Here is a 26,878-nt window from a genome sequence, read left to right as displayed (position 1 = left end):
ATTGTGAAACGGAGATCTAATTTGAAACTTTCATTACTAATTTGAGACGTCGAGTAGACAAGTCAATATTTCTCCGGCAAGAAGATAAATAATACGCTTTGATTTGGCTACTTCTATGCATAAATGGCTGGATCATAAAAAGAAGCAAATTCGAGTCTTTTGAAGCAGCTTTAGATTTGGATTTTCCAACAGCACTTGGTTAATAATGTTGCTCTCTCCTTTCTTCTGTAAACAGGGCGATGAGGCCAAGCTCGATCGTGTAGCAATTGCAAGAGGAAGATGATTTCAAGCATTAGTGTCTCAGGTCTGACTTTGCTCAAGTGTCTGCTACGTTCTTTTCCTTCCAGTCGGCCTTCAGTTTCTTGCATTAGAAGTAGATGAGCTGCTTCCTTTTAGATTTTTGTAGAGTTGATTAAGCTTTTTGGATTACTATCATTTCATTGGCATTTCCCCTCATCAAATGGTCTGCAGAAGGAAACAGGAAAAGTAGCCCGTCCTCGGTTTTCCTCCCCGCAAGAAATCAGCTGTTGTACCTGCTTACATCCCGATTACTTGCTGAGATTAAGGATGTCTTGTTTTTGGCATTACATTCGAACGTGAAAGAAAAATCAAATCGTATTCGTATGAACAAATCACATTGCAGACAGCCGCTTCCAAGCTATAGGCGATAGATCACATCAGCTACATGTAGGACACATGAGCAACATGGGAGGGCCAAATTATCCCCTCTCTGGGGCAAGGTAGAGGAGCAGGCTGTGCGATGTAAGTGGGAAACCGCTGTCCCGGCATTAACACGGAGAGATCAGATGCGCACTGCGTTCCGACCTGCCATCACCAAACGACAATGGTGGTCAGAGTGACTCACTGCCGAAGCATTACAGGCAATAATTCTGAGGAACTTACTGTTATGGAATTCTGAACCTTCTCCTGAGAGCGATGAATCTGAGCTTGTGGCCGGTGGAGCTCCGACGAACCATGTGCATTGTTTCGGGAGCGAAGAAACGATGCCCTTGGCTTGATTAGATGCTCAAATATGGCCATGACGAGGAACATAGAGATCAAGATCGCGGTGGCTGCTAAACCGAACGAGATGGCACTCATTGATGTTCCCATGTCCTTCCAAGAACCATCCCTACGGTAAGCTAGTTCTGATGATGACCTCTCTCCAAAACCATTCATGGTTTTTTGTCCCTCCCTGTACACCAACAATATGCGGGTCAGTAGCCTGCTCAACTAGAACTTACAAAGATCAAACTCAGCTAAGAGATTGCCATGGCAAGGCTATTATATCATGTGAAATTAAGAGCAGCTAGCAAGCTATGTGCCCATTCTAATCCATACTTCATTAATCTTTATCACCCACAAATGGATTCCACTTGAACCGTCATTCTTGGAGGATCACTCGTGTTAAAGCAGCTCTTCTACTATCTCTTCTTTATTACTTTCCTTTGCCCATTCCAATAACAATGAGAAAAAGGGATGAACATACAGTTGTCTGGCAAACTCATTACTAAAAGTTTCAAGTGATTGCAAACGAAAAGGTTCAAGATGTTCAAAAGAAAACATATGATGGGGGTATCTCTTAAGCAGTAGAAGCACAGAAATTTGGACCCAATCTTTCTTAATTCAGATGTCAGCACAAGCCCGAGTCGGTATATAGGAACCCAAATTTGCTGCTACAACAATGTAGCTGAAGAGAACTGCGGTTTAACGACGGGGAGAGAGAGAGCGAGCTGTTGTTAGTACTTTCTCAGAATGATGACCGTAATGGTGCGAGAGGTGAAGCGCAAGCAAGAAGCATGCAGACCGGCCATGGAATTCAAGGTGAACAGAAATGAATGGGAACTACTGACAAGAAGCAAAAGTAGAAAACGAACCAGTCAGGTGAAGACTTGCAGGCTGCAATGGTGCTACCCACCCGGAAAGAAAGAAAGAAAGTTACTCGTTGACGGTGCAAGCCAAAGCGCAATCAACAATCTCCAACCGGCCGGGCTGCAATGGATGCTCGGCCTGATTTCATGTCCTCCGCTCAACAAGCTTCTTCCCTCTTATGACAAACCAGTACTTGATGCCTGCCCAATGACAATGGACCGATCGAAACCATGACCCGAGATCACTTAGGCAATGTCATGTCGGGAGAAGAAGATAAACAAAGGGCAAAGCTAGTATCCTACGTGCTTCCCACCACCACTTTCGAAAAGAAAAGCTGCTACGCCAGCTATAAATTACAAGACAGGCCGCAAGCGTGGCATAAAACTATCACCACACAGTATAATGCTTCCGAGTTTGACAAAATGAGGGAGTCAAAATCACGTCTACAGCGACCTCACAACAAGGAAAGAGAAGAGCAGAATCTAAGGCGAGAGATGATACAGATGCATCGGTAGAGGTATCATGATTCAGGAGAAGAAAGCAATGGGTCACCTAAAAAGACTCGAAGCGCGGTGCACATGACCAGTAAAACCAAAAACCCAAGGAGGATCGCAGTCGAGGAGCCATGACATTCCCCGAACCTTTTTTCTTGTCGATGATGATAATACATGGCTGTAGGGGCCCGTAGGTCTTTATCTGAAGCAGAAAAGCAAACGGCCATATCATCCATTGGAGCTCCCGCATGAAGCAATGACGGAGGAGGAGGGTAAGTAAATGAATGAAGCTACAAAAGGATGTTTGCAGCGGGCAGGCAACCCTTGTTTCAACAGGTGATTAAAGAAGGGGGATGTACATATACATATGAGCTGCTACGATTGTAGGTTGTCCGAGAAGAAGAGCGGTAGGAGGACAGGAGGGGGGCCAGTGCCTTCAATATACTATGATGATGCATGCAGTGAGGGTCTGCCGTCAACAGGACAAATAAGTCTGTCCGAGAAGGCGTTGATGATTGCAAACAAGGAGGCATTCTCTAAGAACCGAAACATGGAATGAGTTGAGACTTGGATCATTCATTAGGTTTGTGATAATAAAACGGGGCTGGGCGCTTTGTCTTTCACATCGATCCTTTGCTTCTCCAAGTAACAGGAACGGAACAAACATGAGGCGTACCAACACGGTCACTTTCATCTCCGAAAGCAAAAAAGTCTCCCCATGAAAGCAACCATGGCATAAAAGCAAAGAGCTTAAGGATGCGTCCAACCATGGCTCTGTAGCGCTGGTTCTTCTTTTCCCTGCATCAAACACAGCATGTGGAACCGTTCAGAAGAATACAAGAATGTTGATTAAAGGAGAAGAAAGTGGACGAGCAGAAATGAATAGCCCAATCAACAAATTCGAACCATACGACAGCGCGCTTGTAAATCTGAGAAAAAGATGGAATCCTCTGAATATTTCACCCGGAACATCATCGACAGATAAATAAATATATGATCAACGAGGCAAATCCAGTGTCTGCTTCTATATAAATTAGATTTATATGATGCGGATATAAAACAGAATAATCTTTGTATATGAATAAATACTAGCAGGTCATGATATGTAGCAAAATTAAATGAAACCACAATCAAATATAACATCAAGATATACGTGGAAAATCCCTTTAATGTGAAGGATAAAAACCCTTGCCCTAAACCCTAGCAATAATCACAAGAAAATAACTTGAATATAAGGATCATATCACTGTTCACGATATCTAAAACCTTCCCCAAGTAATCACAGCAAGAGTCTACTGTAGATTTAATCAAACTTGAGATAAGAGCACTACTAGATGATTGAGAACAGCCTCTCTGCGTTGTCGTTGTATTCTTTCCTTTCTCTTCATTTTCTGCCTTGTTTTCTTTCTTTTCTTTAGAATCTCATGACTGTTTTCTTCTCCCACATTGCTTCCATGTCTTTTTCTACCTCCAAAACACAGCCACCACACCCCCTCTTAATGTTAATTAGGATTAGGTTAATAGGGGTGAGCTGTGGGCTACCCAAGCCCACTATGGATTGAATTTGTGGACCGAAAGCCCAACGGTATCATATAACCAGATCTCCAAATTCAAGCCTATAAACTTACTTTCTGTTTTGAAGAAGAGAAACAACACAGCTCATTCAGATAAGTAGGTTCCTGCTCAACCCTAAAGTTCAGGCTAATCAGAAATAGGTTTCCTTTTGGTCACTACTCGTGGTTTAAGCTTCTATTTTATGGAGTGAAAACAAATGGAAACTTTGCTCAAGTTTCATAGATCTCTATCTCAAAATGTTGAACTGATTTAGAAGAATCGAACAAAAATAGGGCAGTGATAACGTTAAAATTGTCGGTCAACAAAACTGGATATTGAATCTGTTTGACGGTAAGTCTGAAGTCGAAATTAACATTTTTAAATATTTATCGGGCACAATAACAACGACGTCGATATGTCCGAGTGGTTAAGGAGACAGACTCGAAATCTGTTGGGCTCTGCCTGCGCAGGTTCGAATCCTGCTGTCGACGACTCGTAACTGAAACTTTTTGGCATTCTACAACGTTGGAAAGTCTCATCGTAAAATTGGCATTTATTTTAGGACGATAATTCCTGGATCAAATGCGAATCCAAATCTGATGCATCTTCTAGCACTCATTTGGGATCAGCATTTGGTATGACGAAGGCAAATTAAAATACAAGCAGTATCATGATAATATCATCGATAGATCAATCGGAAAAGCAGCCAAATCCTATAGCAGAGCAGACCGAAAGAGCTCGCACCAATGACTTGGAGCAGAGGAATCCAAACATCATACCAACGACGCAAACACATACACAAAGTCTCATCGTATGAAAAGCAGTATAATAGAGGTCTGGAGATGTTCCATCATTCATTCGATGCACCATGAATTGGTGAAGTAACCAAACGTGTTCACGAGATGTATTAAGTTGATCAAAGGACACGAAGAATAATAGAGGTCTAAACAAAGGAGCAATGGCATTGATCGTCAAAAGTATCTCCTTGTGCTCTTATTGACTGATGATGCTTCACCAGCAGCCAGTCTCAGTGATAACAATGAATACGAGATCTCAAACAAGATCTTGAGTCACACATGCTCACCCAGGACAAAATGTTCTGAGCCATCATTTGGAAGCACATTTCACTAGCAAAAGAATGGAATTGTGCATTCAGAATAAAACTCTGAGACCGAGCCCTTTCACTCCATTACAGCAACACCACCAGCAGCTTTTATTTTCTCTATTATCTCGTTAGCCTCCTCCTTAGTGACCCCTTGCTTCAGCATAACCGGTGCCTTCTCTACTAGATCCTTAGCCTCCTTCAGGCCGAGATTGGTAAACGTCCTGACCTCCTTGATCACCTTGATCTTCGCAGCAGCATCAAACTTCTCCAATTTGACATCAAACGCCGTCTTCTCCACTTTCTTCTCCTCGGCTTTTGCTGGAACGGCACCTGTCTGCGGGCCGAAACTGAAACCTTGAGCCGATATTGGCTGCAGCTTGGGTTGATTCAGCCGCTCCAGGAGTGTGGGACCAATCTGTTTCAGCTCTTCAGGGGGGAGGGCCACGATTCGATCAGCAAGCTGCAAGACTTTATCGGATGGAGGAGGTCTCGGCCCAAATGGGTCATAGACCGCCGGGTATTTGTATCTTTTCGGCTTCGAGCTGGCCTCTCCGGCCACAGCATCACTGAAGAGGCGATGCGGGGGTGATATTACACTTCTTTTGGACAGTTCGACAGAATGCCGAAGACATTTGAAGGTCGTACGCAGCCGCATCCTAATACTAATACCAACGCTTTTAAAACACGGTAGAAAATTGCTAGGAAGAGCCAATTATAGAGCTGATAACAATCCAACGTCAAGATTGATACTTTTTTTTTTTTTTTTTTTTCCGTTCTTGCAGACTACCACTTGAAAAATCGGCACTGTAGAAAAAACTTGGGCAAACCCTCTCCGATTCGTGCAGAAAATGCGTCCAAAAGTGTGAAACAATCGAAGAAAGAAACGAAAGAACTTTAACATCACAACGAGTTATAAATCACTCGAAAAACTTGAAAATGCGTCCAATTCTTGCAGTTATAAATCACTCGATTCATTCACTGTCTGAAAGTCTTAGATGAACGGTTATTTAAGCAAAGTGGATGACAAAACAGACGTCGAATGAACAAGTCGAAATGCCCAGATAAGAGACACTGAAATAGAGACCCGGCAAGATCCGGAATTGCTTACCGAATGTGGCGATTGGTGAGGAGAAGAAGCGGGAATCCACGGCCTCCGAGCTCGATTGACGCGGGGCAGCCGAGATTTAGCGGCGGATCGAAGAAAGGAGAGGACAGAAGCTTCGCTCGGGCTCGGGGGAGGGGGGTTTAGGGTTAGCCGTCGGGATGAGTGGTCACTGATCAAGATGAGAGTTTTAGGGCTCTTCTCGAAATCGACGGCCTTTCGAGCGCTGCCCAATACGTGGCATTCTTTTCTTTTTCTAAAGGATATGTAAACAAAGTTCTCCACGCTTGTCATCACCGACCGCATAGCGCAGTGGATTAGCGCGTCTGACTTCGGATCAGAAGGTCGTGGGTTCGACTCCCACTGTGGTCGATAGATTTTTTTTGTTTTTGTCGAGAGTCGGGGGGTAAATTATCACATCTGAAAATTAGGCAATCGCGCCACTAATTTTCTTAATAAACATTTTTTTACATAAGATGTCTTTTCGTGATTATTATTACCCAGAAATCACCGGGCACCTATTTAAAAACACACCATTCTTCGTTGCACATTTATTCTTCCGTAAAAGGCGCAACATCTTGAGATGTCTTTTCCTCTACTCGCTCATCTCTGACTTTTCCATCCAAATATAAATAAAAGTTATTCTTTCAGAGAGTTTCAATATCGGTCATCAAAATATCGAGAGGTTGTTTTTAATTATTCTAAAGCATCTTTCTGCAGTGGGGTTAGTCTCATAGATAATGCTTATACATACTGTGAGCAAGTAAGCTCTTTTTGTTTAAAGGGAGAACAAAAACAACACAACCCTTGCAGCCTCACTCATGTTTTTGGATAGAGATGGAACGACATAAGAGCTTCAGATAAATCACCATTTGCAGCAAACGAAAATAAAGGAATCTTTCAACTTTTATGCACTGTCAGAGGGGCCATGACAACTAGCCTTTCCAGTTCGCCTCCAAAAGAGAACAGAAAACGTACAAATAGTCAGCAGGCAATGCACCTATTTTTCAGCAGCGTCTCACCCAATGGTCAAGCAGAATCAATCAACTACGAAGAACCTAGCCTTAGCTTTTAGAAAGAGAAACAAACCCCAAAAGAGACTTGTTATTTTGGTGGATCAAGTGAAGACCACAACAACCATATAATTTCACATCTACTTTGCATGATTTAGCGAGAAATGTAGTAACACAAGGAAGGGAGACAAGGTGATGATAGTAGGTTTTTTTGCACGTTATACTTCATCAGCCAAGAAGCGATATGATCTCCAAAGCTATGGTGCAGAGGTGCTCCAAGTCCTCCTCCCTGCGAGCCATGGCCGCCGGGTACGCCAGCCTGGGGTTCTGGCGGAACAGGACGCGGCACACGTTGGGGTACTCGGCGGCCGCGCTCACGTGGACGAAGGCGTAGTCGTAGGCCTCGGTGGACAGCGCTTCGAGCGACCACTGCAGCGCCTCGCGGGCGTTGACGTACTTGGTGGCGCAGGCCCGGAGGACGGCGACGAGGGATGCGTCGGTGGCGTTGTGGGCGAGAGCGGCGGCGAAGGACGAGGTGTTGGTGGCGTTGGAGATGGCGATGTCGATGGCTATGGTGGAGAGGCCCCTGACGTCGGCCTTGTGGCTGTGGGGGTCGGACCCGAGGGAACTGACGCACAAGTCGTAGTACGTCGTCTCATTGCATGTCTTCTGAATAAGGCTGGGCGCAGCAGTGCTACCGGGGGTTCCGCCGGAGAGGGCGAGGGGGAAAAGAGGGAGGAGGAGGAAGAAGAAGAAGAAGACCAGGAAGGGTAGAGAGTAAGCCATTGTGTTTCAGAGGAACAGAGAAGGAATGGTTAGAGAGAGAGAGAGGCGCAAGTGCCTGCAGCATTGGCTGCGGATGTTATTGGTGAGATGGTTTGGACGGGTTGTGAAGGACGAGAGGATTGTAAGCAAGATGTTTTGTTGGATTGGTTGTCGTGTTGTGTGGCACGTGAATGACCCCAATGGTTAGGCGCGGTCGTCCTACTCCTGCTTGCGAAGGGCTCTCTCGTCGTCTGGCTTGTTTGGCAGTGCTCCGCAATCGAAGGTGAGGTGCATGTAGCTAACTCATCGGTTGGCTATGAAGTCATCGTATGTGCAAACTCCCCCAACTTTGTATGTGTTTCGGCGGTGTGACGTCCTCAATTTTCTTTATCTCTCATATAAATGTTTCCAACACCTTAAAGAGGTCCAACAGGAGAGAGTCGACCGGCATGCGCGAGTGTCAAAGAGCCAGTTCACGGGTAGCGGACCCGAACCCGCGGATACTCACCAAACGGGTTTTAAATTGGAACAGGTCGTCATCATGTCCATCTTGAGATTGGTCCGCTATGATCCGGACGAGTGATGCTGCTCCTTGAAGCTTAACCGGCAAAGATCAATCACAAGCTTTGTTCACGTGTTGTGCATATAATATACACTATGATGGCATCTCTGACAACATATCGATCACAAGCTGGTCCAGCAGCCAAGCATCTTTGTGCTCCACCCCCGTGAGCAATCTTAGGCCTTTGTAGACTTCGTACCGTCATCTTTATGGTACCCTGCTTTCTTGGATTCATGTTGAAGGAAGGCCTCGTGGTCCTGTAGACAGCCACAGCCTTTTCCGGTCATACTAACTCACTGTAAGGCCTTTTGATCCTCGCTCGCTCGCTCTCCGTCTCGTTTTCAATCACGTCCACTGCAATCCCTCTCCATCGCTTATTTCATTCTCTCTCCCTCACCATTTGGCTTCTCTTCCTACCGTCACTCGGCTGTTGATAAGGAGCCAAGACTCCTAGGTGGAGGAGCCGCCGCTGGTGGCGCTGTACCGCGGGCAGCGGTATCTGATCCGGGCGGCGGCAGAGCACGGCCTTGTCAGGGATTCCCACCACTGCTTTCCCCAGGCGACCCCGCCGCAGTATATGGACTTGGGTTCGGAGGAAATAAACAGAGCAGAAGTCCGTTAAGGCACCATTGAAAGAGACAAATGGGAGCAACAAGGATGATGCAGCTTGGGAAGGGTCTCAGGATGACAGAATACCAAATGTGGCAACAGCTAGCGGAAGAAAGTAATTTTCTTTACTCTTTTTTATTCTTTAAATAAATATCTAATGTCATCAATTACGTTGAGAAAAAATTAGATATAACTTTATAATTCTTATAATAACATAAACTAAATACTGTTCAACAATTTAAGTTAACAGTTGAAAATGCCCTTAAAAAAAAATAAAATATTAAGCATCGATAATAACATAAAGTTCACATATTTTATTCCTTTTACAAAGATCATAACATCAAAACTTACATGTGCAAATATATCACAATAAAATAGTGTGGCTTAATGAAAAATTCGAAGACTTTAAGTGTTGGCTTCACGAAATTACCTAAAGCCTTATGGGCAAAAGGTATGACATATACAATTTATGTTATTAATCAAACTCCTCTTGGTTCAATCAATTTGATGAGAGATCATATGTTAAACATTTCATAGTATTTGATTCTCCGTACTATGTTCATATATCAATTAGCTATGATAAAAGGAAGAAAGATTGGAAATGCATGGATTCACAAACACATAGGTATGTGGTATCTCGAGATATTATGTTTGATGAAGTTTCTTGTTATTATCCTTCACAAGTAATTTCTTTTGAAAATATCAATCATAATAATGAAAGTGATATATGTTTAAAACCCGTAGTTGAGATTTCATTCCTTAATCATTTAATGCTCCCTCATTTGTATCTACTCCTGTTATTTCTTCCTCACCAATAATTATCAAACTAGCACGTTACATAGATGGAGACAATATAAATATGTGTCACACTTTTTTTTTTAACTAATTAATAATCTTAAGCATGTAGCCAAAGGTTTTAAGGTGGGAGAGGATGCCATAAATAAAGAAATGAAGCTTGAGATCTTGTGTTAAAGCTAAAAAATGTAAATCTAATTATTTACAAATGAGTCTATTAGGTGGAACATAAGTCAAATATGATTAAGACTAATGGGATTCGAAGAAAAGTTCAAGTTGATGACATAAGCGGTTCTACATTTGCTCATGGATTGCCTAAAGAGCTTTTACTAAATGAAAGATTCAGATTATTGTCTGCTGGTTTTCGTAATGATTTGCACAAGCCAATTTTTGAATTTGGCTATCGTTTGGATGTTGTGTGTTCTACTCAAAGACCAATTAGAGATTTTAGTGGTATTCTATCTAGTAAGTTTGGAGAACTTGAATGAGATTATAGTTGCTACATTAATATATGTCTTATAAATTGAGATGAACTGTTATTTCCTAAAAAAAATAATTGAAGCATCAAATATAAATGAGAAGGACACGATGAGAAGATGTGATCCAATGAAGAAAATCCCTAATCAATTGATGATTTGGTTTGAATGCATAGATGGTGGAGATTGGTTTTGTCAGATGAGATCAAATCTAAGAAGTGCAAAAGGGAGGATTTGATTTGAAGGAGGAGATCAGATCTAAAAAATCACAAGGGATGATATGATCTAAGATGTGTAAAAGAGGATGATTTATTCCTTCCTCACTTAGTCCTCTCAATCACGAGTATTGATAGCAAGGTTGAGAAGATGGTAGAAAGCAATGGACTATCATTGAGAGGTTGATCATGGATCCAAGACGCTAGTGGGTTTGACAACTAACAAGAAGGGGACAAGAACATCGATGAAGATGATGAATAGCATTGATGTAGGAGCAGAGAAAACACCAATCAAGCAAAATTGAATAGCGATGAAGGATTATCAGATAAACAAGTTGATCACTAGAGGAGATTAATTAGATCAACAAAGTGGAGTTGTTGCAGATCACACTAAGAGATTGGTATGGAGGAGTCGCATGTCTTCATCTTTAGTGCAATGTCAAAATCTGAAAGTAAAAACAAAAATTGAGAGTTGTAAAATAGCAATAAGGAGAGCAAGAAATAGAAATTACGATAGTAAAGAAGAGAGTGTGTGGAAGAGGGAGCATTGCTTGAAGCAAGAAGACTATGATACTATAAAGAATTAAATAATTTATTTTAAAAGGATGATATCATTCATTAAGATAATTCGTATTTATATAGGTTTTGAAAGAAATTTTTCCCTCAATTATGCACTCAAATCATACATTCAAATCATACACTCAAATATGTGATTGATTATCAAATCATAGGTTGATTGAGGATTAGAGTATATAAGAATATAAAACTATTATTTCATATTTACCTCTATTATAATCTTCTATCAAAAAAGACCATGAGCGAGGATAACAATAAAATAAGAGGAGATGAAAGGAGAGGCAAGGGTGGTGGCTAGTAGGGCAATATCATCTTTTACAAAAAAATAATAATAATAATAAATATTTTATGAGAATTTTTAAAAAAGATACCACTAACTAAGAATTATTTAAAATAATTTTGAAAAAATGCCCAAAAAGAAAATGAATCGACGGATAGAGACTCAACATAATTGTCATATTGTAGAATTGAAATTATAAGTGAATTTTACCTTATATTTTACTAAAGAAATGTTATGAGGTTCGATAGGTATAAAAGAATTATGAAGTATGCACAGACAGAACTTATATAGAACATTTAGAAGTCAGTTTACAATTCAAAACAGAATAGTACATGGAAATATAATATGAAATACGTAATTGGATTCTTTTTTCTCCCTTCCCGAGAATCCAAACGAGTTTTTATCTTATGCTATTAGATCGACACTAAAATCATGTATTCGATCAAAAATGATAATAAATTCAAATATAAATGAGAAAACAAAAGGTGGCTTAAGTTGCTGAGTAATAGTTTCTAAATTAAAATTTATTAGTGACCAGCATATAAATTCAAAATAAAAATAACCTCTGTCATTAAGTAGATTCCAAAGATGTTTTGTAACTCAAATGATACTATTGTAAAAACAATGAATATGCACTTACATGGATACAAACTTGAGTTCTCTCTCTCTTTTTTTTTTTTTTCCCAAAGATTATAAATTTTTTATCTCATAATAGTTTATATTCGTATCGAAAGAGAATCGTCTAAAAGTTGTTGAGATTTTACAGTCTCCTCAATGCTATGTGGTGAATGTGCTTTCCTAATTGAATTAACAATCTTTCAGAAATTGACCTCCGCTTGTTTGATGGTACCCCTCAGCTTCGATCATTGGCATTGGCATTTGAGCGAAAGGATCAGATCGGTATCATCCTCTCCCTTTTTCGACAAATGGTCAAAATCTAACTTCATCCAGAACAAGTGTTGTCATATATTAGCTTTATTAGGAGAATTGGCCGTCAGAGACCAATTCTGAACGGACTACTAAAACTACAAACATCCATCTTTTTGTCCAGATCAAAGCATACAAGGATAAATATTTTTCACTTCTTGCTATATATATATATATATATATATATAGATAGATAGATAGATAGATAGATAGATAGATAGATAGATAGATAGATAGATAGATAGATAGAGAGAGAGAGAGAATGAGTGAGTTAGAGGTGCTGCTCCTCTTGCCCAATACTCCATGGTTTAGCAACAAGATGCAGTCTTTGTTTTCTTTGGAGCACTACCCCAAAAGCCTCACTCATGTCCAAATCCTCTCCTGTCATTCCACCAGGCAACTCCCAATCAAAGTGATAAACCAGGGTTGCCAGTGCGAGCTCTAAAGAGGCATTTGCAAAGCCCATTCCAGGACAAATTCTCCTTCCTGCTCCGAACGGAATGAACTCGAAATCGTTTCCCTTGAAGTCCATTGCACCGTCCCCCATGAACCTCTCGGGTTTGAATTCGTCAGGTGCTTCCCAATGGCTTGGATCTCTGCTTATGGCCCATGCATTCACGATCACTCGTGTTTTCTTGGGAATGTTGTATCCTTGTATTTGACAATCCTCCATCAGCTCTCGTGGAACCAATAGCGGGGCCGGCGGGTATAGACGTAATACTTCCTTGACGATGGCTTTCAGGTACACCATCTCGTCCAACTCCTCCTCTTTCACCGTTCCTTTTGTTCTGCTCGCTATCCCTCGCACTTGGTGTTGTAATTTTGCCATCATTCTTGGACTCCGGACGAGCTCCGCCATGGCGTACTCCAGGGCAACATATACTGTCTCGGTAGCACCACTGAATATATCCTGCAAGTCGATAATGTTGAAAAAATGAGATCGTTTGATGAATCTCAAAATAAACACTGCAAGATTGAAATAAGCACCACAATATACCTAAATAGGGGGGATGGGAGTAGTTTAGATTGCTCTAGTTTGGATGTAGCAATTTGGAGAGAGGGTTCCCCCTATCTCGTAAAAGAAATCGGTTCACTATACTATATATAGTAACACGTGAAAATAATAATCACTTACTTGCCTGAGGGCATAACATACGAATATAATTAAGACAATATGAAAAACACACAGTGAACTCAAGAAAGTTATCAACAGACATACATCACTCGCTTTCGTATGAAACGAATTATAATTTGTCATTAGTTGTTATATGTGCTATCCATCAAAAAAGCAAGCAAATATTGGAACAATAAATATATCACTCATAATTTAGGACGAGGAATCGTACTATCAGAAGCGCCTTTATGGTTTGTGGAGTCAGGAGAGCATGATTCCCTCCTGGATCCTCCCGAAGAGAGAGCAGAACATCCACGAAGTCCTTCTCGCCATCATCACCTTCAGCTGCTGATCGATCTTCGTGTTCTTGGATCACCCCATCAAGCAAATCATCCCATCTCTTCTTGGACTTGTTGACTCTCTCCATAGAGCCAAACAATACATCCAGCCAACCCAGCCATGGGAAGTAGTCCCCCACGTAGAACTTGCCCAGTAGCACCGAAAACTCCCGGATCAGCTCGCCGAACACCACGTTCCTCCCCTCTTCTCTGTTGAACTTCCCCGAAACAACTCGACATAACATATCGTTGGCGAAGGAGTAAAAGATCTCAGACATGTCGACGCTCGTCGTCGGCGAAGCTTGAGAGGAGATCTTACGGATCATGAAACCCACTTCCTCCTGCCTAATGAGCCGATAAGACTGAACTTTTATGGAGCTCAAGAGGTGGAAGGCGCAGATCTTCCTTAGCTGCCTCCAGGAGTCACCGTAGGGCGCTAACGCCAAGTCCGTCGTCCCGTCGAAGAGGACTTTGGCCGGCTTTAGAGCAGGCCGGCTGGCAAAGACTTGATCGTGGTTGCGCATGACATCTCGGGCGCCATCCGGCGACGAGACCACGAGGGTTGGCACCTGACCCAAGCGCAGCAGCATGAGGGGGCCATGCTTCTGCGACAGGGCGTGGAGGGAGCGGTGAGGGAGCGAGCCGAGTTGATGGAAGTTGCCTACGAAGGGAAGCTTGGGCGGGGAAGGGGGCATGTCATGGGTCCTTGCACGCAGGTTTCTTTGGAGTGCCAGACGAAGCAGCAGTAAAGAGAGAGGTAGGACGAGTATGATGAAGAGTGTAGGCAGTGGAGATGGGGGAAGGAGAAGAGGCATCGAGGAAGACATTGCCATGATTCGTAGTTTGTTGTTGCTCCAAACAAACTCCAGTCGGGACGTTCCAAATGTATTGCTATTTGTGGTGACAACTAAGAAGTTCCGACTTCGAGTGTCTTTCCCAGTTCGTCCCCCACACACCAAGTCTTTCGAAATCACCACGTTTTCCGTCCAACTCGACATCAATCCCTTTCTTTGTTACAACACTGCCTTTTCATTTCCTGTGTGCTTTACGAGGGTTGAAAAAAACTATAAAAAAAAAAAGGGAAGAGCACTTAAATGAAATTGTAAATTAAGAAAAAATATATATATGGCATAATTTAATTAAGACTCTGCCCAATTAATTTAAATATAATTATAATCGTATGTAACAGATAATAAAGATGAAAATATCCTCTAAACATGCAGAGCACTTTAAAATGGTTTTTAAGAAAACATTGAATTTTCCTTGTATTTTTAAAGGTCCCCCAACCCCCCCAAAAGGCATTATGATCAATTTAGCAGAAAGAAAACGTTGAATCTCATGCACTTTCTGCGTCGTCACAAAAGTCAATTTTCCTGAGAATTGAAAGCACAGAGAGTGACTGTGAATCACCCATTAGACACCGTGAAACACACCAGTGGAACATACCATCAGCCATGTCCTTGTTGTCGTGGAGGAGAAATGTCCCCAACAAAATCGTGATGAAGCCACAGATATCTGTCACAATCTGCGTGGAAGTTTGCCGATCCCAATCCTGCGAGGATTAGATGATGCAGAAACTACACTAATACGCATCAGATTACCTGCCTTCAAGAGTCCTAAATGAAACCACAGAAATTTTGACAAAAGAAAGCATTAGGTGGCTGATATTGATATTCCTATCCCACAAATTATTCATTATGTCATTCGTTCATTTTCGATTTACAGCAAGTAATTTACCGACCTAAAACAAAATTCATCATGATAGATCATAGGAGGATAATATCATCTTTAAAAAAATAAATATTCTACAAATTTTTTTGAAAATATTGATGATGCTAACTAAGAATCTCACAATAATTTTTTTTTCAAAAAATTATCTTAAAATAAAATGGATAGACAAACGAAGATGACATAATTATTATGCGGTAGAATTAGAGTTGTAAGTGAATTTTGTCTTATACTTTATTTAAAAAAATGGTAAGACATGTTTCTCTCGTAATTATTCTTTCCTATATTTTTTTAGGTAAAAAATTAATTTTTTAGAGAAAATTTGTCCTAACTTTTTATGATAGTCCACTTTTATACTCCAAAAAAAATTCTCCAAACAAAAACTACATTGTTCAGCCATTAGCCCCTCCTTGGCATTAATCCGACTCGTCTGCTATTAATCCGACTCGTCTGCTGCACCTATTTGCCCGTCGCACCCGCTCGCCTACGGCACATGCTCGCTCATCACACTTGCTCGTCCATTATCCTTCTTTCCAACCTACTTGTCTACCGTCCTGTCATCCTCCTGGCCGATGACGACCTCATCGTCGTTAGTAAAGCTTACTTCTGCATGCACTAAGCATGCGTCTGTGGTATGCCTGGCAACTCGAGCTGCCGGATGGGATGTTGTTAAGGGGCGTAACATTATTGGCCATCAAACCAAGCGAGGAGTGGACGACGGGGGCAGTCGATGGATTTGTCGTGCACTTGGATGGTTGCAAGGTTTCAGATGCGTTTGAAGAGCCATACAGGACAGCAGCCAAGATGCTCATGAACAAGAGGACTTACTGTCTCGAGATGAATTCCTTCTGAGCCCACAGAAGCCAAACCCAATTATAGCTCTTTACAGGTGCAAATTAAATCTTGCTCGAGTTAAAAGGATCGAGAACCAAAGAAGTTGCTAAACCTTGTATGCTTTGATTTGAATGATGAAGAAAGATGGATCATCGTACTTATTGTAGTCGGAGTGGCAAAGACTAAGAAGCCCTTGGATACAATTCCGTGTGTTTCCTTCGATACCCATACGCAATGACCACAATTTAATGTTATTATTCTAGTATTGTATCTATCATATTTTGAATTTAAAATCTTAAATAATTTAATGCTTTAACATTGAAATTGTTTGGCTTTTGTCCTGTTAAAGGGAGAGAGAGAGAGGAGAATCAAAAACAAAATAAATATTCAAATATTAATAATAAAAGATATAATAGAAAGTCCATATAAGATTGATATGGTTTACTAACTCCGACTTATATTTATCATGTATAATCAATCATAAGATCAATGAGTTATCTCCGTCAAATACAATCCTCTCCTATCCGCTCTCATATAAATAATAAAAAATTTATATATTTTCTTATCCTCTCTAAAAACTCTGGATATTTATAAAATAACACAATCTTAATTGACAAAGATCTTTTCTTTCACGACGACTTTTTCTTATACTGAAATTTCTTGTCCTTCTAGAACACTGACTTTAGAAATTTTAAAATACTTATCATTGCTAAGAATGTCTATATTAATTAATATATTGTGTACCTTTGTGACTCTCAAAGAGAAAATACTTCCGTCACGCTTTTTTCGATCTTCATCACTCATTATTATCGAATATATCATACCACTTCCCCCCTATTATCTTTTTATGGTCGATGTTGATCCACGATTGTTCATCCCCCTTTCATGACGTTCACACAAGTTTGTGAGAAAACCATGTCTTTGTCCTGTCTTGATTGCCACCGTTTACTAGCTTCAATCAGTTTATGGAATTCTGAAAGATCTATGGAGATATCCTTTTGAGTTTATCACTTAATGTTTTTGTCCCGACTTTACGGCCAATCTTCATCCGAGATTGCTTACGCCATTTGGTAATTATGCATGGCCTGAGTTCACAAGTTTGGGAGAAAAAAATCGTCCTCATGTCTTGATCGCAACAAGAGACATTGTTATCCAATTATTGGTCAGAAAATGGTAATGGGGATGTTCGTCTTTTGAGTTCATCACTTGTGTTTATGGTTGATCTTTCCTGTAGGATTCACTATCCCGTTCGACAACGGTAGTGGGTGGCCGTCATCACAAGTTTGCGACAAGTAAACAAAAAGGGTTTTCTCACTTTGACCTTCGATGGGATCACCAAGTTTCTTTGAGTGACGTGATATAGTAAGTTTCTAACCCCACATCCAACAACGTGTGGTAGCTTAGGACGAAGTTGGTGAGACAAAGAAATGGATCGACGTACACATGGAAGGATAACAACTCATTTGCATACGACTTTTGTGTAGGATGAAGTCGAAGAAGGTATCCGAATCCAACTTCTTGACCATCATCGCCACACCATAAATAGAGCAACCCAAGCGGAGTTTGGAGAATCAACTACGTGACAATGTCTTCCTCCATGTCTCTGCTGCTTGGCCCATCCCCGCTCCCTACTCTCTTCATCATACTCATCCTACCTCTCTCTTTACTACTGCTGCTCCGTCTAGGACTCAAAAGAAACAACCTCCGTGCAAGGACCCATGGCATGCCCCCTTCCCCGCCCAAGCTTCCCTTCATAGGCAACTTCCATCAACTCGGCTCGCTCCCTCACCGCTCCCTCCACGCCCTGTCGCACAAGCATGGCCCCCTCATGCTGCTGCACTTGGGTCAGGTGCCAACCCTCGTGGTCTCGTCGCCGGATGGCGCCCGAGATGTCATGCGCAACCACGATCAAGTCTTTGCCAGCCGGCCTGCTCTCAAGCCCGCCAAAGTCCTCCTAAACGAGTGCAAGGACTTGGGCTTCGCGCCCTACGGTGAGCACTGGAGGCAGCTCAGGAAGATCTGCGTCGTCCACCTCTTGAGCTCCACAAGAGTGCAGTCTTATCGGCTCATCAGGGAGGAGGAGGTGGGTTTCATGATCCGGAAGATCTCCTCTCAAGCTTCCCCAACGACGATGAGCGTCGACATGTCGGAGATCTTGTACTCCCTCTTCAACGATATCCTATGTCGAGTTGTTTCGGGGAAGTTCACCAGAGAAGAGGGGAGGAACGTGCGGTTCCACGAGCTGATTGTTGAGATTTGATTCTAGTTATCTATCTAGATTGTTATCATGATCTAGTGGTTACATGATGATTTCAATAAACCACTTGATCATGATCTAGTAGTTTCAATAACTACCTTATGATCTAGTAGTTATAGGGTAGTTGTCATTAGGTCCTATAAATAGGACCTTAGTTCATCTAGCAAGATATTGAGATTGAGGAGAGGAAGATAAAGAGTCTGTGTGCATTTGGTATCTGGTATCTTGTAAGTGTTCCTCCTGTTTTTAATACTACATCAGTTTTCTTGAGTCAAAAGGATTCTTTTTACTCGTATCGTAGTATTCTGTTTCTTCCTTGCTCCTCCATCTCCAACATTTGTGGTATCAGAGCCTAGTTTCAATCTGAACTGGGCATTATGGCTTTTAACGGCAATTCCGTGTCTCAACCCCTTATCCCAATCTTCTCGGGCAAAAGTTATGAATTTTGGAGTATCAAGATGAAGACACTATTCAAGTCTCAAGATCTTTGGGACTTAATAGAGAATGAATATGCAGATCCAGATGACGAAATCAGGCTGAGGGAGAATAGAAAGAAGGACTCAAAGGCATTGTTCTTCATTCAACAAGCTGTACATGAGACGATCTTCTCAAGAATTACAGCAGCGACAACCTCAAAGCAAGCCTGGTTGATACTTCAAAATGAATTTCAAGGCTCATCAAGGGTGATTACGGTAAAACTTCAAACCTTCCGTCGTGAGTTTGAAATTTTGTTCATGAAAAGCAATGAATCGGTACAAGATTTTCTTTCTCGAGTGATTGAAATTGTTAGTCAAATGAAATCTTATGGTGAACATCTTCCTGATCATATAATTGTTGCAAAGGTTTTGAGAAGTTTAACTCCGAAATTTGATCATGTTGTTGCCGCAATTGAGGAATCAAAAGATTTATCTACTTATTCATTTGATGAACTAATGGGTTCCTTGCAAGCACATGAAGTAAGGTTGAACAGGTCACTTGAAAAAAGTGAAGAAAAAGCATTTCAGGTTAAGGGAGAGTCTTCTACTTCAGAAGAAGACAAAAAATCAACAGGAAGAGACGTGGCAGAGGAGGATTTCGTGGTAGAGGAAATGGAAGAGGAAGAGGACACTTTGATGAACAAGGGCAATCAAATTATGATCAAAAAAATTACAAAAGTGAAATTCAATGTGTAAAAAGTTTGGTCACATGAAGGCAGATTGCTGGAAAAGAGAAAAGCAAGCAAGCTATGTGGAGAAAATTGAAGAAAATAGTAAGTTGTTTATGACTCATTCACAAATTCATAACATCTCAAATGATATTTGGTTTTTGGATAGTGGATGTTCTAATCATATGTCAGGCATAAAATCAATATTTAGAGATATTGATGAGACTCACAAGTTGAATGTTAGACTTGGAGATAACAAGCAAATCCAAGTGGAAGGGAAAGGAACAATTGAGGTGAAGACAAATCAAGGGAAGGTAAAATACCTTGATAATGTTTTCTTTGTTCCTACTTTATCACATAATTTGTTGAGTGTTGGACAATTAGTAAATGATGGATATCAAGTAATATTTGATGATGGTTCATGCACTATTAGAGATAAGAAATCTGGTTTGATTATAGTAAATGTTTGCATGACACAAAACAAGATGTTTCCACTTGATGTGTCAAATATTGAAAGACATGCGCTTATCACAACTCAAAAGAATGAGTCTAGTTTATGGCATTTAAGATATGGACATCTTAACATTAAAGGTTTAAGGTTGTTAAGTCAAAAAGGAATGGTTTTTGGATTGCCTAAGATTAATACGCTTGATGTATGTGAAGGATGTATATATGCCAAACAAAGTAGAAAACCATTTCCTATTGGAAAAGCATGGAGAGCATCTAATTGTCTTGAATTAATTCATGCTGACTTATGTGGACCTATGAATACAAAATCATTTGGTGGAAGTCAATATTTTTTATTGTTTACGGATGATTATAGTCGCATGAGTTGGGTATATTTTTTGAAATTGAAATCTGAAACATTTGATAATTTTCGAAAGTTCAAGGCACTTGTAGAAAGACAAAGTGGTAGATATATAAAGACACTTCGGACAGATAGAGGTGGTGAATTTTTATCTAATGAGTTTAGTTCTTTTTGTGAAGAAAATGGTATCCACAGAGAATTGACAGCACCATATACACCGGAGCAAAATGGTGTAGCTGAGCGAAAGAATCGGACTGTCGTTGAAATGGCAAGAAGTTTGCTTAAAGGAAAACATCTTCCAAATCAGTTTTGGGCAGAAGCAGTTGCAACAGCAGTTTATTTATTGAATATTTCACCAACAAAGGCTGTTATGAATCGAACTCCTTTTGAGGCTTGGTATGGTATGAAACCAAGTGTTAGACATCTAAGAATTTTTTGTTGTATTGCTTATGCTTTGATGAATTCACAAAATCATCACAAGCTTGATGAAAAATCAGAGAAATGCATTTTAATTGGTTATTCTTTACATATCGATTATATAACCCTGTTAGTGGCAAAGTTATTATTAACAGAAATGTTATGTTTGATGAAAGGGCAAGTTGGAATTGGGAGATCAATAAAGGTGAAACACAAATGCAGATTCCAGCAGAACTAGACACTCCGCAGAATCAAGTGACAGATCCTGCTCCAACAAATTCATCGTCAACCTCACCTAATAGCAGTTCAAATTTGGATTCCTCAGATGAAACCCCTCCAAGAAATTTCAGATCACTGACAGAAATTTATAACTCAACATGGATTCCTCAGATGAAACCCCTCCAAGAAATTTCAGATCACTGACAGAAATTTATAACTCAACATTTGCTTTGTTTATTTCAGATCCGACAACTTTTGAGGATGCAGTTAAAAAAGAGGAATGGAGAAAAGCAATGAAGGAGGAAATCAAATCAACTGAGAAGAATGAAACTTGGGAGCTAATGGATCTACCGAAAGAAAAGAAAGCGACTGGGTTAAAATGAGATGTTCAAAACAAAATTTAAATGTAAATTATTTGGTTTCACTGATAGTGATTGTGTAGGAGCTTTAGACGATCGAAAGAGTACTTCAGGCAAGTGGAGCTATCACAATGAAGTATTGTGGAACGGATGAACAAGTTACGGATATCTTCACCAAATCACTTTCATTTCGAAAGCATATTTATTTTATGTCGCAAATTGGTGTATGCAACTATGAATCAAGGGGGAGTGTTGAGATTTGATTCTAGTTATCTATCTAGATTGTTATCATGATCTAGTGGTTACATGATGATTTCAATAAACCACTTGATCATGATCTAGTAGTTTCAATAACTACCTTATGATCTAGTAGTTATAGGGTAGTTGTCATTAGGTCCTATAAATAGGACCTTAGTTCATCTAGCAAGATATTGAGATTGAGGAGAGGAAGATAAAGAGTCTGTGTGCATTTGGTATCTGGTATCTTGTAAGTGTTCCTCCTGTTTTTAATACTACATCAGTTTTCTTGAGTCAAAAGGATTCTTTTTACTCGTATCGTAGTATTCTGTTTCTTCCTTGCTCCTCCATCTCCAACACTGATCCAGGAGAATTCGGTGCTGCTGAGCAAGCTCTACGTCGGGGACTACTTCCCATGGCTGGGTTGGCTGGATGTATTGTTTGGCTCTATGGAGAGAGCCAAGAAGACCAAGAAGAGATGGGATGATTTGCTTGATGGGGTGATCCAAGAACACGAAGATCGATCAGCAAAAGGTGATGATGATGATGACAAGGACTTCGTGGATGTTCTGCTCTCTCTTCGGGAGGATCCACGGAATCACACTCTCCTTACTCCACAAAATATGAAGGCACTTCTGATGGTACGCAATTCCTTCTACTTGATTGCATATCTTTCCGTGTCTGATAGTACAATGAACTATTTCTTGGACCGATCATATGCTCCCCATGTTTTAGAATGCCTGACTGACTGATATAATTTGACATAGTTGTACATCAAAAATACGATGAATAAAATTCAAACTCCGAAAGAAAATATGTATTTTTAAACCAGGGTTTAGCAACAAGATGCAGTCTTTGTTTTCTTTGGAGCACTACCCCAAAAGCCTCACTCATGTCCACATCCTCTCCTGTCATTCCACCAGGCAACTCCCAATCAAAGTGATAAACCAGGGTTGCCAGTGCGAGCTCTAAAGAGGCATTTGCAAAGCCCATTCCAGGACAAATTCTCCTTCCTGCTCCGAACGGAATGAACTCGAAATCGTTTCCCTTGAAGTCCATTGCACCGTCCCCCATGAACCTCTCGGGTTTGAATTCGTCAGGTGCTTCCCAATGGCTTGGATCTCTGCTTATGGCCCATGCATTCACGATCACTCGTGTTTTCTTGGGAATGTTGTATCCTTGTATTTGACAATCCTCCATCAGCTCTCGTGGAACCAATAGCGGGGCCGGCGGGTATAGACGTAATACTTCCTTGACGATGGCTTTCAGGTACACCATCTCGTCCAACTCCTCCTCTTTCACCGTTCCTTTTGTTCTGCTCGCTATCCCTCGCACTTGGTGTTGTAATTTTGCCATCATTCTTGGACTCCGGACGAGCTCCGCCATGGCGTACTCCAGGGCAACATATACTGTCTCGGTAGCACCACTGAATATATCCTGCAAGTCGATAATGTTGAAAAAATGAGATCGTTTGATGAATCTCAAAATAAACACTGCAAGATTGAAATAAGCACCACAATATACCTAAATAGGGGGGATGGGAGTAGTTTAGATTGCTCTAGTTTGGATGTAGCAATTTGGAGAGAGGGTTCCCCCTATCTCGTAAAAGAAATCGGTTCACTATACTATATATAGTAACACGTGAAAATAATAATCACTTACTTGCCTGAGGGCATAACATACGAATATAATTAAGACAATATGAAAAACACACAGTGAACTCAAGAAAGTTATCAACAGACATACATCACTCGCTTTCGTATGAAACGAATTATAATTTGTCATTAGTTGTTATATGTGCTATCCATCAAAAAAGCAAGCAAATATTGGAACAATAAATATATCACTCATAATTTAGGACGAGGAATCGTACTATCAGAAGCGCCTTTATGGTTTGTGGAGTCAGGAGAGCATGATTCCCTCCTGGATCCTCCCGAAGAGAGAGCAGAACATCCACGAAGTCCTTCTCACCATCATCACCTTCAGCTGCTGACCGATCTTCGTGTTCTTGGATCACCCCATCAAGCAAATCATCCCATCTCTTCTTGGACTTGTTGACTCTCTCCATAGAGCCAAACAATACATCCAGCCAACCCAGCCATGGGAAGTAGTCCCCCACGTAGAACTTGCTCAGTAGCACCGAAAACTCCTGGATCAGCTCGCGGAACAGCACGTTCCTCCCCTCTTCTCTGTTGAACTTCCTCGAAACAACTCGACATATTATATCGTTGGCGAAGTAGTAAAAGATCTCGGACATGTCGACGCTCGTCGTCGGCGAAGCTTGGGAGGAGATCTTCCGGATCATGAAATCCACTTCCTCCAGCCTAATGAGCCGATAAGACTGCACTCTTATGGAGCTCAAGAGGTGGAAGACGCAGATCTTCCTAAGCTGCCTCCAGGAGTCACCGTAGGGCGCAAACGCCACGTCCGTCGTCCCGCCGAAGAGGACTTTGGCCGCCTTTAGAGCAGGCCGGCTGGCAAAGACTTGATCGTGGTTGCGCATGACATCTCGGGCGCCATCCGGCGACGAGACCACGAGGGTTGGCACCTGACCCAAGTGCAGCAGCATGAGGGGGCCATGCTTGTGCGACAGGGCGTGGAGGGAGCGGTGAGGGTGCGAGCCGAGTTGATGGAAGTTGCCTATGAAGGGAAGCTTGGGCGGGGAAGGGGGCATGCCATGGGTCTTTGCAAGGAGGTTGTTTATTTTGAGTCCTAGACGGAGCAGCAGTAGTAAAGAGAGAGGTAGGATGAGTATGATGAAGAGAGTAGGGAGTGTGGATGGGCCAAGCAGCAGAGAAATGGAGGAAGACATTGCCCTGATTCCTAGTTGTTGTTGCTCCGAACAAACTCCAGTCGGGACGGGACGTTCCAATGTATTGCTATTTGTGGTGACTTTGGGTGGTCTTCGTCCTACACACACGAGTCTTTTTGAAATCACAAGTTTTTCGTGTTGTGGTAGACCCATAAGTGAAATCACTCTATTTTGGATATTGTGAAGAGTCACGTTGTAGATGATTAGGATCTAAACGAGCTATACTCGAAACACACATCAGCCATGTCCTTGGTGCCGTGGAGGAGAAATATGTCCCCGAGAGAACGATGATTGCATCAGCCATGTCCTTGGTGCCGTGTTGGAATTAAACTTGTTCAAGAGGCATAAAAAGGTTCATTGCATCAAGTGGAAGAATCATTACATCAAGAAGAAAAAATGGATTAAAAGTCTTTAGAAGAATAAGTCAAATTGGTTATTGATTCTTGAAAGGGTTTCTTGAAAGAGAATGATTTATCTTGAATACAATTAATATAATGTATCTTTGGGGACTATATAAACCCCATATGTTGGGTCATGAGTGTAATAGAGTTTCTGAAATTTGTAAAGAGTTTTTCTTGAGAGAAATATAGAAGATTGAAGCTTGTCCTACTCTTCCTCTGTTTGATATCTCTATCCCCTCTTCCTATTAACATCAACACTAATGTATTGTTATTTGTGGTGACTTTGGGTGGTCTTCGTCCTACACACACGAGTCTTTTTGAAATCACAAGTTTTCCGTGTTGTGGTAGACCCATCAGTGAAATCACCCCATTTTGGATATTGTGAAGAGTCACGTCGTAGATGATTAGGATCTAAACGAGCTACACTCGAAACACACATCAGCCATGTCCTTGGTGCCGTGGAGGAGAAATATGTCCCCGAGAGAACGATGATTGCATCAGCCATGTCCTTGGTGCCGTGTTGGAATTAAACTTGTTCAAGAGGCATAAAAAGGTTCATTGCATCAAGTGGGAGAATCATTACATCAAGAAGAAAAAATGGATTAAAAGTCTTTAGAAGAATAAGTCAAATTGGTTATTGATTCTTGAAAGGGTTTCTTGAAAGAGAATGATTTATCTTGAATACAATTAATATAATGTATCTTTGGGGACTATATAAACCCCATATGTTGGGTCATGAGTGTAATAGAGTTTCTGAAATTTGTAAAGAGTTTTTCTTGAGAGAAATATAGAAGATTGAAGCTTGTCCTACTCTTCCTCTGTTTGATATCTCTATCCCCTCTTCCTATCAACATCAACACTAATGTATTGTTATTTGTGGTGACTTTGGGTGGTCTTCGTCCTACACACACGAGTCTTTTTGAAATCACAAGTTTTCCGTGTTGTGGTAGACCCATCAGTGAAATCACCTCATTTTGGATATTGTGAAGAGTCACGTCGTAGATGATTAGGATCTAAACGAGCTACACTCGAAACACACATCAGCCATGTCCTTGGTGCCGTGGAGGAGAAATATGTCCCCGAGAGAACGATGATGAGGCCACAGATATCCGTCACAAACTGCGTGGATGATTAGATGATGCAGAAACTACACTAATACGCATCAGATTACCTGCCTTCAAGAGTCCTAAATGAAACTAGAGAAATTTTGACAAAAGAAATCATGTCATGTCATTCATTCATTTCTCATTTACAGTAAAAAATTTGTCAGCCTAAAACATAAGGAGGAGGATAATATCATCTTTTTTTTAAAAAAATAAAAATAATAAATAAATAAATAAATAAATATTCTATGAATTTTTTTTTGAAAATATTGATGCTAACTAAAAATTTCAAAATAATATTTTTTCAAAAAACTATCCTAAAAAAAAAATGGATAGACATAACTATTATGTGATAGAATTAAAGTTGTAAGTGAATTTTGTCTAATACTTCACTGAAAAAAAATGGTATGAGCTCCCATAGTTTAATCATGGCATGGCATGGCATGGCATGACATGGCATATTTCTCACATAATTATTCTTCCCTATATCTTTTTTAGGTAAAAAAAAATTAATGTTTTAGAGAAAATTCGTCGTAAATTTTTATGATAATCCACTTTTATACTAAAAAGAAAAAAAATATCCAAACAAAAACTGCATTGTTCAGCCATTAGCCATGGATCCAATCAAAATGATTATCTTCAATAATCGAGACCACATTATTGATTTGGGAGATAATTATCACATCACATGACCCCATTTGGTACCACGACTTTGTCCTCTCACATTTATATCTTGCCCCCCAAACAGTAGTTCACATCATA

At 40.8% G+C, this 26,878-nt stretch overlaps 6 protein-coding genes and 2 non-coding genes across 9 annotated transcripts; 3 read left to right on the top strand and 5 right to left on the bottom strand.

Moving 5' to 3' along the window:
• Positions 1–83: 83 nt before the first annotated feature.
• Positions 84–2,177, bottom strand: LOC103972487 (uncharacterized). Its single transcript, XM_009386842.3, has 3 exons — positions 1,878–2,177; positions 904–1,195; positions 84–825 (listed from the first exon to the last, which is right to left on the bottom strand). Exons 2-3 carry the CDS (start codon positions 1,177–1,179, stop codon positions 682–684), a joined length of 420 nt encoding a protein of 139 aa, XP_009385117.2. The 5' UTR covers positions 1,180–1,195; positions 1,878–2,177; the 3' UTR covers positions 84–681.
• Positions 2,178–4,329: 2,152 nt separating this feature from the next.
• On the top strand, positions 4,330–4,411 carry TRNAS-CGA (transfer RNA serine (anticodon CGA)). The gene has a single exon. It is a non-coding gene; the product is annotated as a tRNA-Ser (tRNA).
• Positions 4,412–4,864: 453 nt separating this feature from the next.
• LOC135652633 (uncharacterized) lies at positions 4,865–6,313 on the bottom strand. 2 transcript variants are annotated; one of them, XM_065173721.1, is made up of 2 exons: positions 6,134–6,313; positions 4,865–5,687 (listed from the first exon to the last, which is right to left on the bottom strand). In XM_065173721.1, exon 2 carries the CDS (start codon positions 5,678–5,680, stop codon positions 5,102–5,104), a length of 579 nt encoding a protein of 192 aa, XP_065029793.1. In that variant the 5' UTR covers positions 5,681–5,687; positions 6,134–6,313; the 3' UTR covers positions 4,865–5,101. The 2 variants fall into 2 exon arrangements, with proteins under 2 accessions (XP_065029793.1, XP_065029794.1); XM_065173722.1 differs by having other exon boundaries at positions 4,865–5,681.
• A 112-nt stretch (positions 6,314–6,425) lies between these two features.
• Positions 6,426–6,499, top strand: TRNAR-UCG (transfer RNA arginine (anticodon UCG)). Its single transcript has one exon. It is a non-coding gene; the product is annotated as a tRNA-Arg (tRNA).
• Positions 6,500–7,177: 678 nt separating this feature from the next.
• Positions 7,178–8,032, bottom strand: LOC135652217 (pectinesterase inhibitor 28-like). Its single transcript, XM_065173019.1, has one exon. The coding sequence runs from the start codon at positions 7,924–7,926 to the stop codon at positions 7,369–7,371; it is 558 nt and encodes a 185-aa protein (XP_065029091.1). The 5' UTR covers positions 7,927–8,032; the 3' UTR covers positions 7,178–7,368.
• Positions 8,033–12,438: 4,406 nt separating this feature from the next.
• LOC103972685 (cytochrome P450 71A1) lies at positions 12,439–14,673 on the bottom strand. Its single transcript, XM_065174004.1, has 2 exons — positions 13,692–14,673; positions 12,439–13,255 (listed from the first exon to the last, which is right to left on the bottom strand). The coding sequence occupies exons 1-2, from the start codon at positions 14,628–14,630 to the stop codon at positions 12,617–12,619; spliced, it is 1,578 nt and encodes a 525-aa protein (XP_065030076.1). The 5' UTR covers positions 14,631–14,673; the 3' UTR covers positions 12,439–12,616.
• Positions 14,674–18,082: 3,409 nt separating this feature from the next.
• LOC135653037 (cytochrome P450 71A1-like) lies at positions 18,083–18,619 on the top strand. The gene has a single exon (XM_065174447.1). It carries the CDS (start codon positions 18,083–18,085, stop codon positions 18,617–18,619), a length of 537 nt encoding a protein of 178 aa, XP_065030519.1.
• A 3,948-nt stretch (positions 18,620–22,567) lies between these two features.
• On the bottom strand, positions 22,568–24,708 carry LOC135652720 (cytochrome P450 71A1-like). The gene is made up of 2 exons (XM_065173901.1): positions 23,674–24,708; positions 22,568–23,237 (listed from the first exon to the last, which is right to left on the bottom strand). Exons 1-2 carry the CDS (start codon positions 24,610–24,612, stop codon positions 22,575–22,577), a joined length of 1,602 nt encoding a protein of 533 aa, XP_065029973.1. The 5' UTR covers positions 24,613–24,708; the 3' UTR covers positions 22,568–22,574.
• Positions 24,709–26,878: the final 2,170 nt, after the last annotated feature.

This window comes from Musa acuminata, chromosome BXJ3-11, assembly GCF_036884655.1.
Source record: "Musa acuminata AAA Group cultivar baxijiao chromosome BXJ3-11, Cavendish_Baxijiao_AAA, whole genome shotgun sequence".
In the NCBI taxonomy this organism is placed as follows: Eukaryota; Viridiplantae; Streptophyta; class Magnoliopsida; order Zingiberales; family Musaceae; genus Musa; species Musa acuminata.
This window is presented reverse-complemented; position numbering and strand designations above follow the sequence as displayed.

Excerpts from the sequence above, each read along its gene's own strand:
- LOC103972487 (XM_009386842.3), bottom strand. The coding sequence starts at position 1,179 with ATGAATGGTTTTGGAGAGAGGTCATCATCAGAACTAGCTTACCGTAGG. Across the intron at positions 826-903 it reads AGGTTCAGAATTCCATAACA|GTCGGAACGCAGTGCGCATC; the intron begins GTAAGTTCCTCA and ends TGGTGATGGCAG.
- LOC135652633 (XM_065173721.1), bottom strand. The coding sequence starts at position 5,680 with ATGCGGCTGCGTACGACCTTCAAATGTCTTCGGCATTCTGTCGAACTG.
- LOC135652217 (XM_065173019.1), bottom strand. The coding sequence starts at position 7,926 with ATGGCTTACTCTCTACCCTTCCTGGTCTTCTTCTTCTTCTTCCTCCTC.
- LOC103972685 (XM_065174004.1), bottom strand. The coding sequence starts at position 14,630 with ATGGCAATGTCTTCCTCGATGCCTCTTCTCCTTCCCCCATCTCCACTG. Across the intron at positions 13,256-13,691 it reads CCATAAAGGCGCTTCTGATA|GATATATTCAGTGGTGCTAC; the intron begins GTACGATTCCTC and ends ATCGACTTGCAG.
- LOC135653037 (XM_065174447.1), top strand. The coding sequence starts at position 18,083 with ATGCCCCCTTCCCCGCCCAAGCTTCCCTTCATAGGCAACTTCCATCAA.
- LOC135652720 (XM_065173901.1), bottom strand. The coding sequence starts at position 24,612 with ATGTCTTCCTCCATTTCTCTGCTGCTTGGCCCATCCACACTCCCTACT. Across the intron at positions 23,238-23,673 it reads CCATAAAGGCGCTTCTGATA|GATATATTCAGTGGTGCTAC; the intron begins GTACGATTCCTC and ends ATCGACTTGCAG.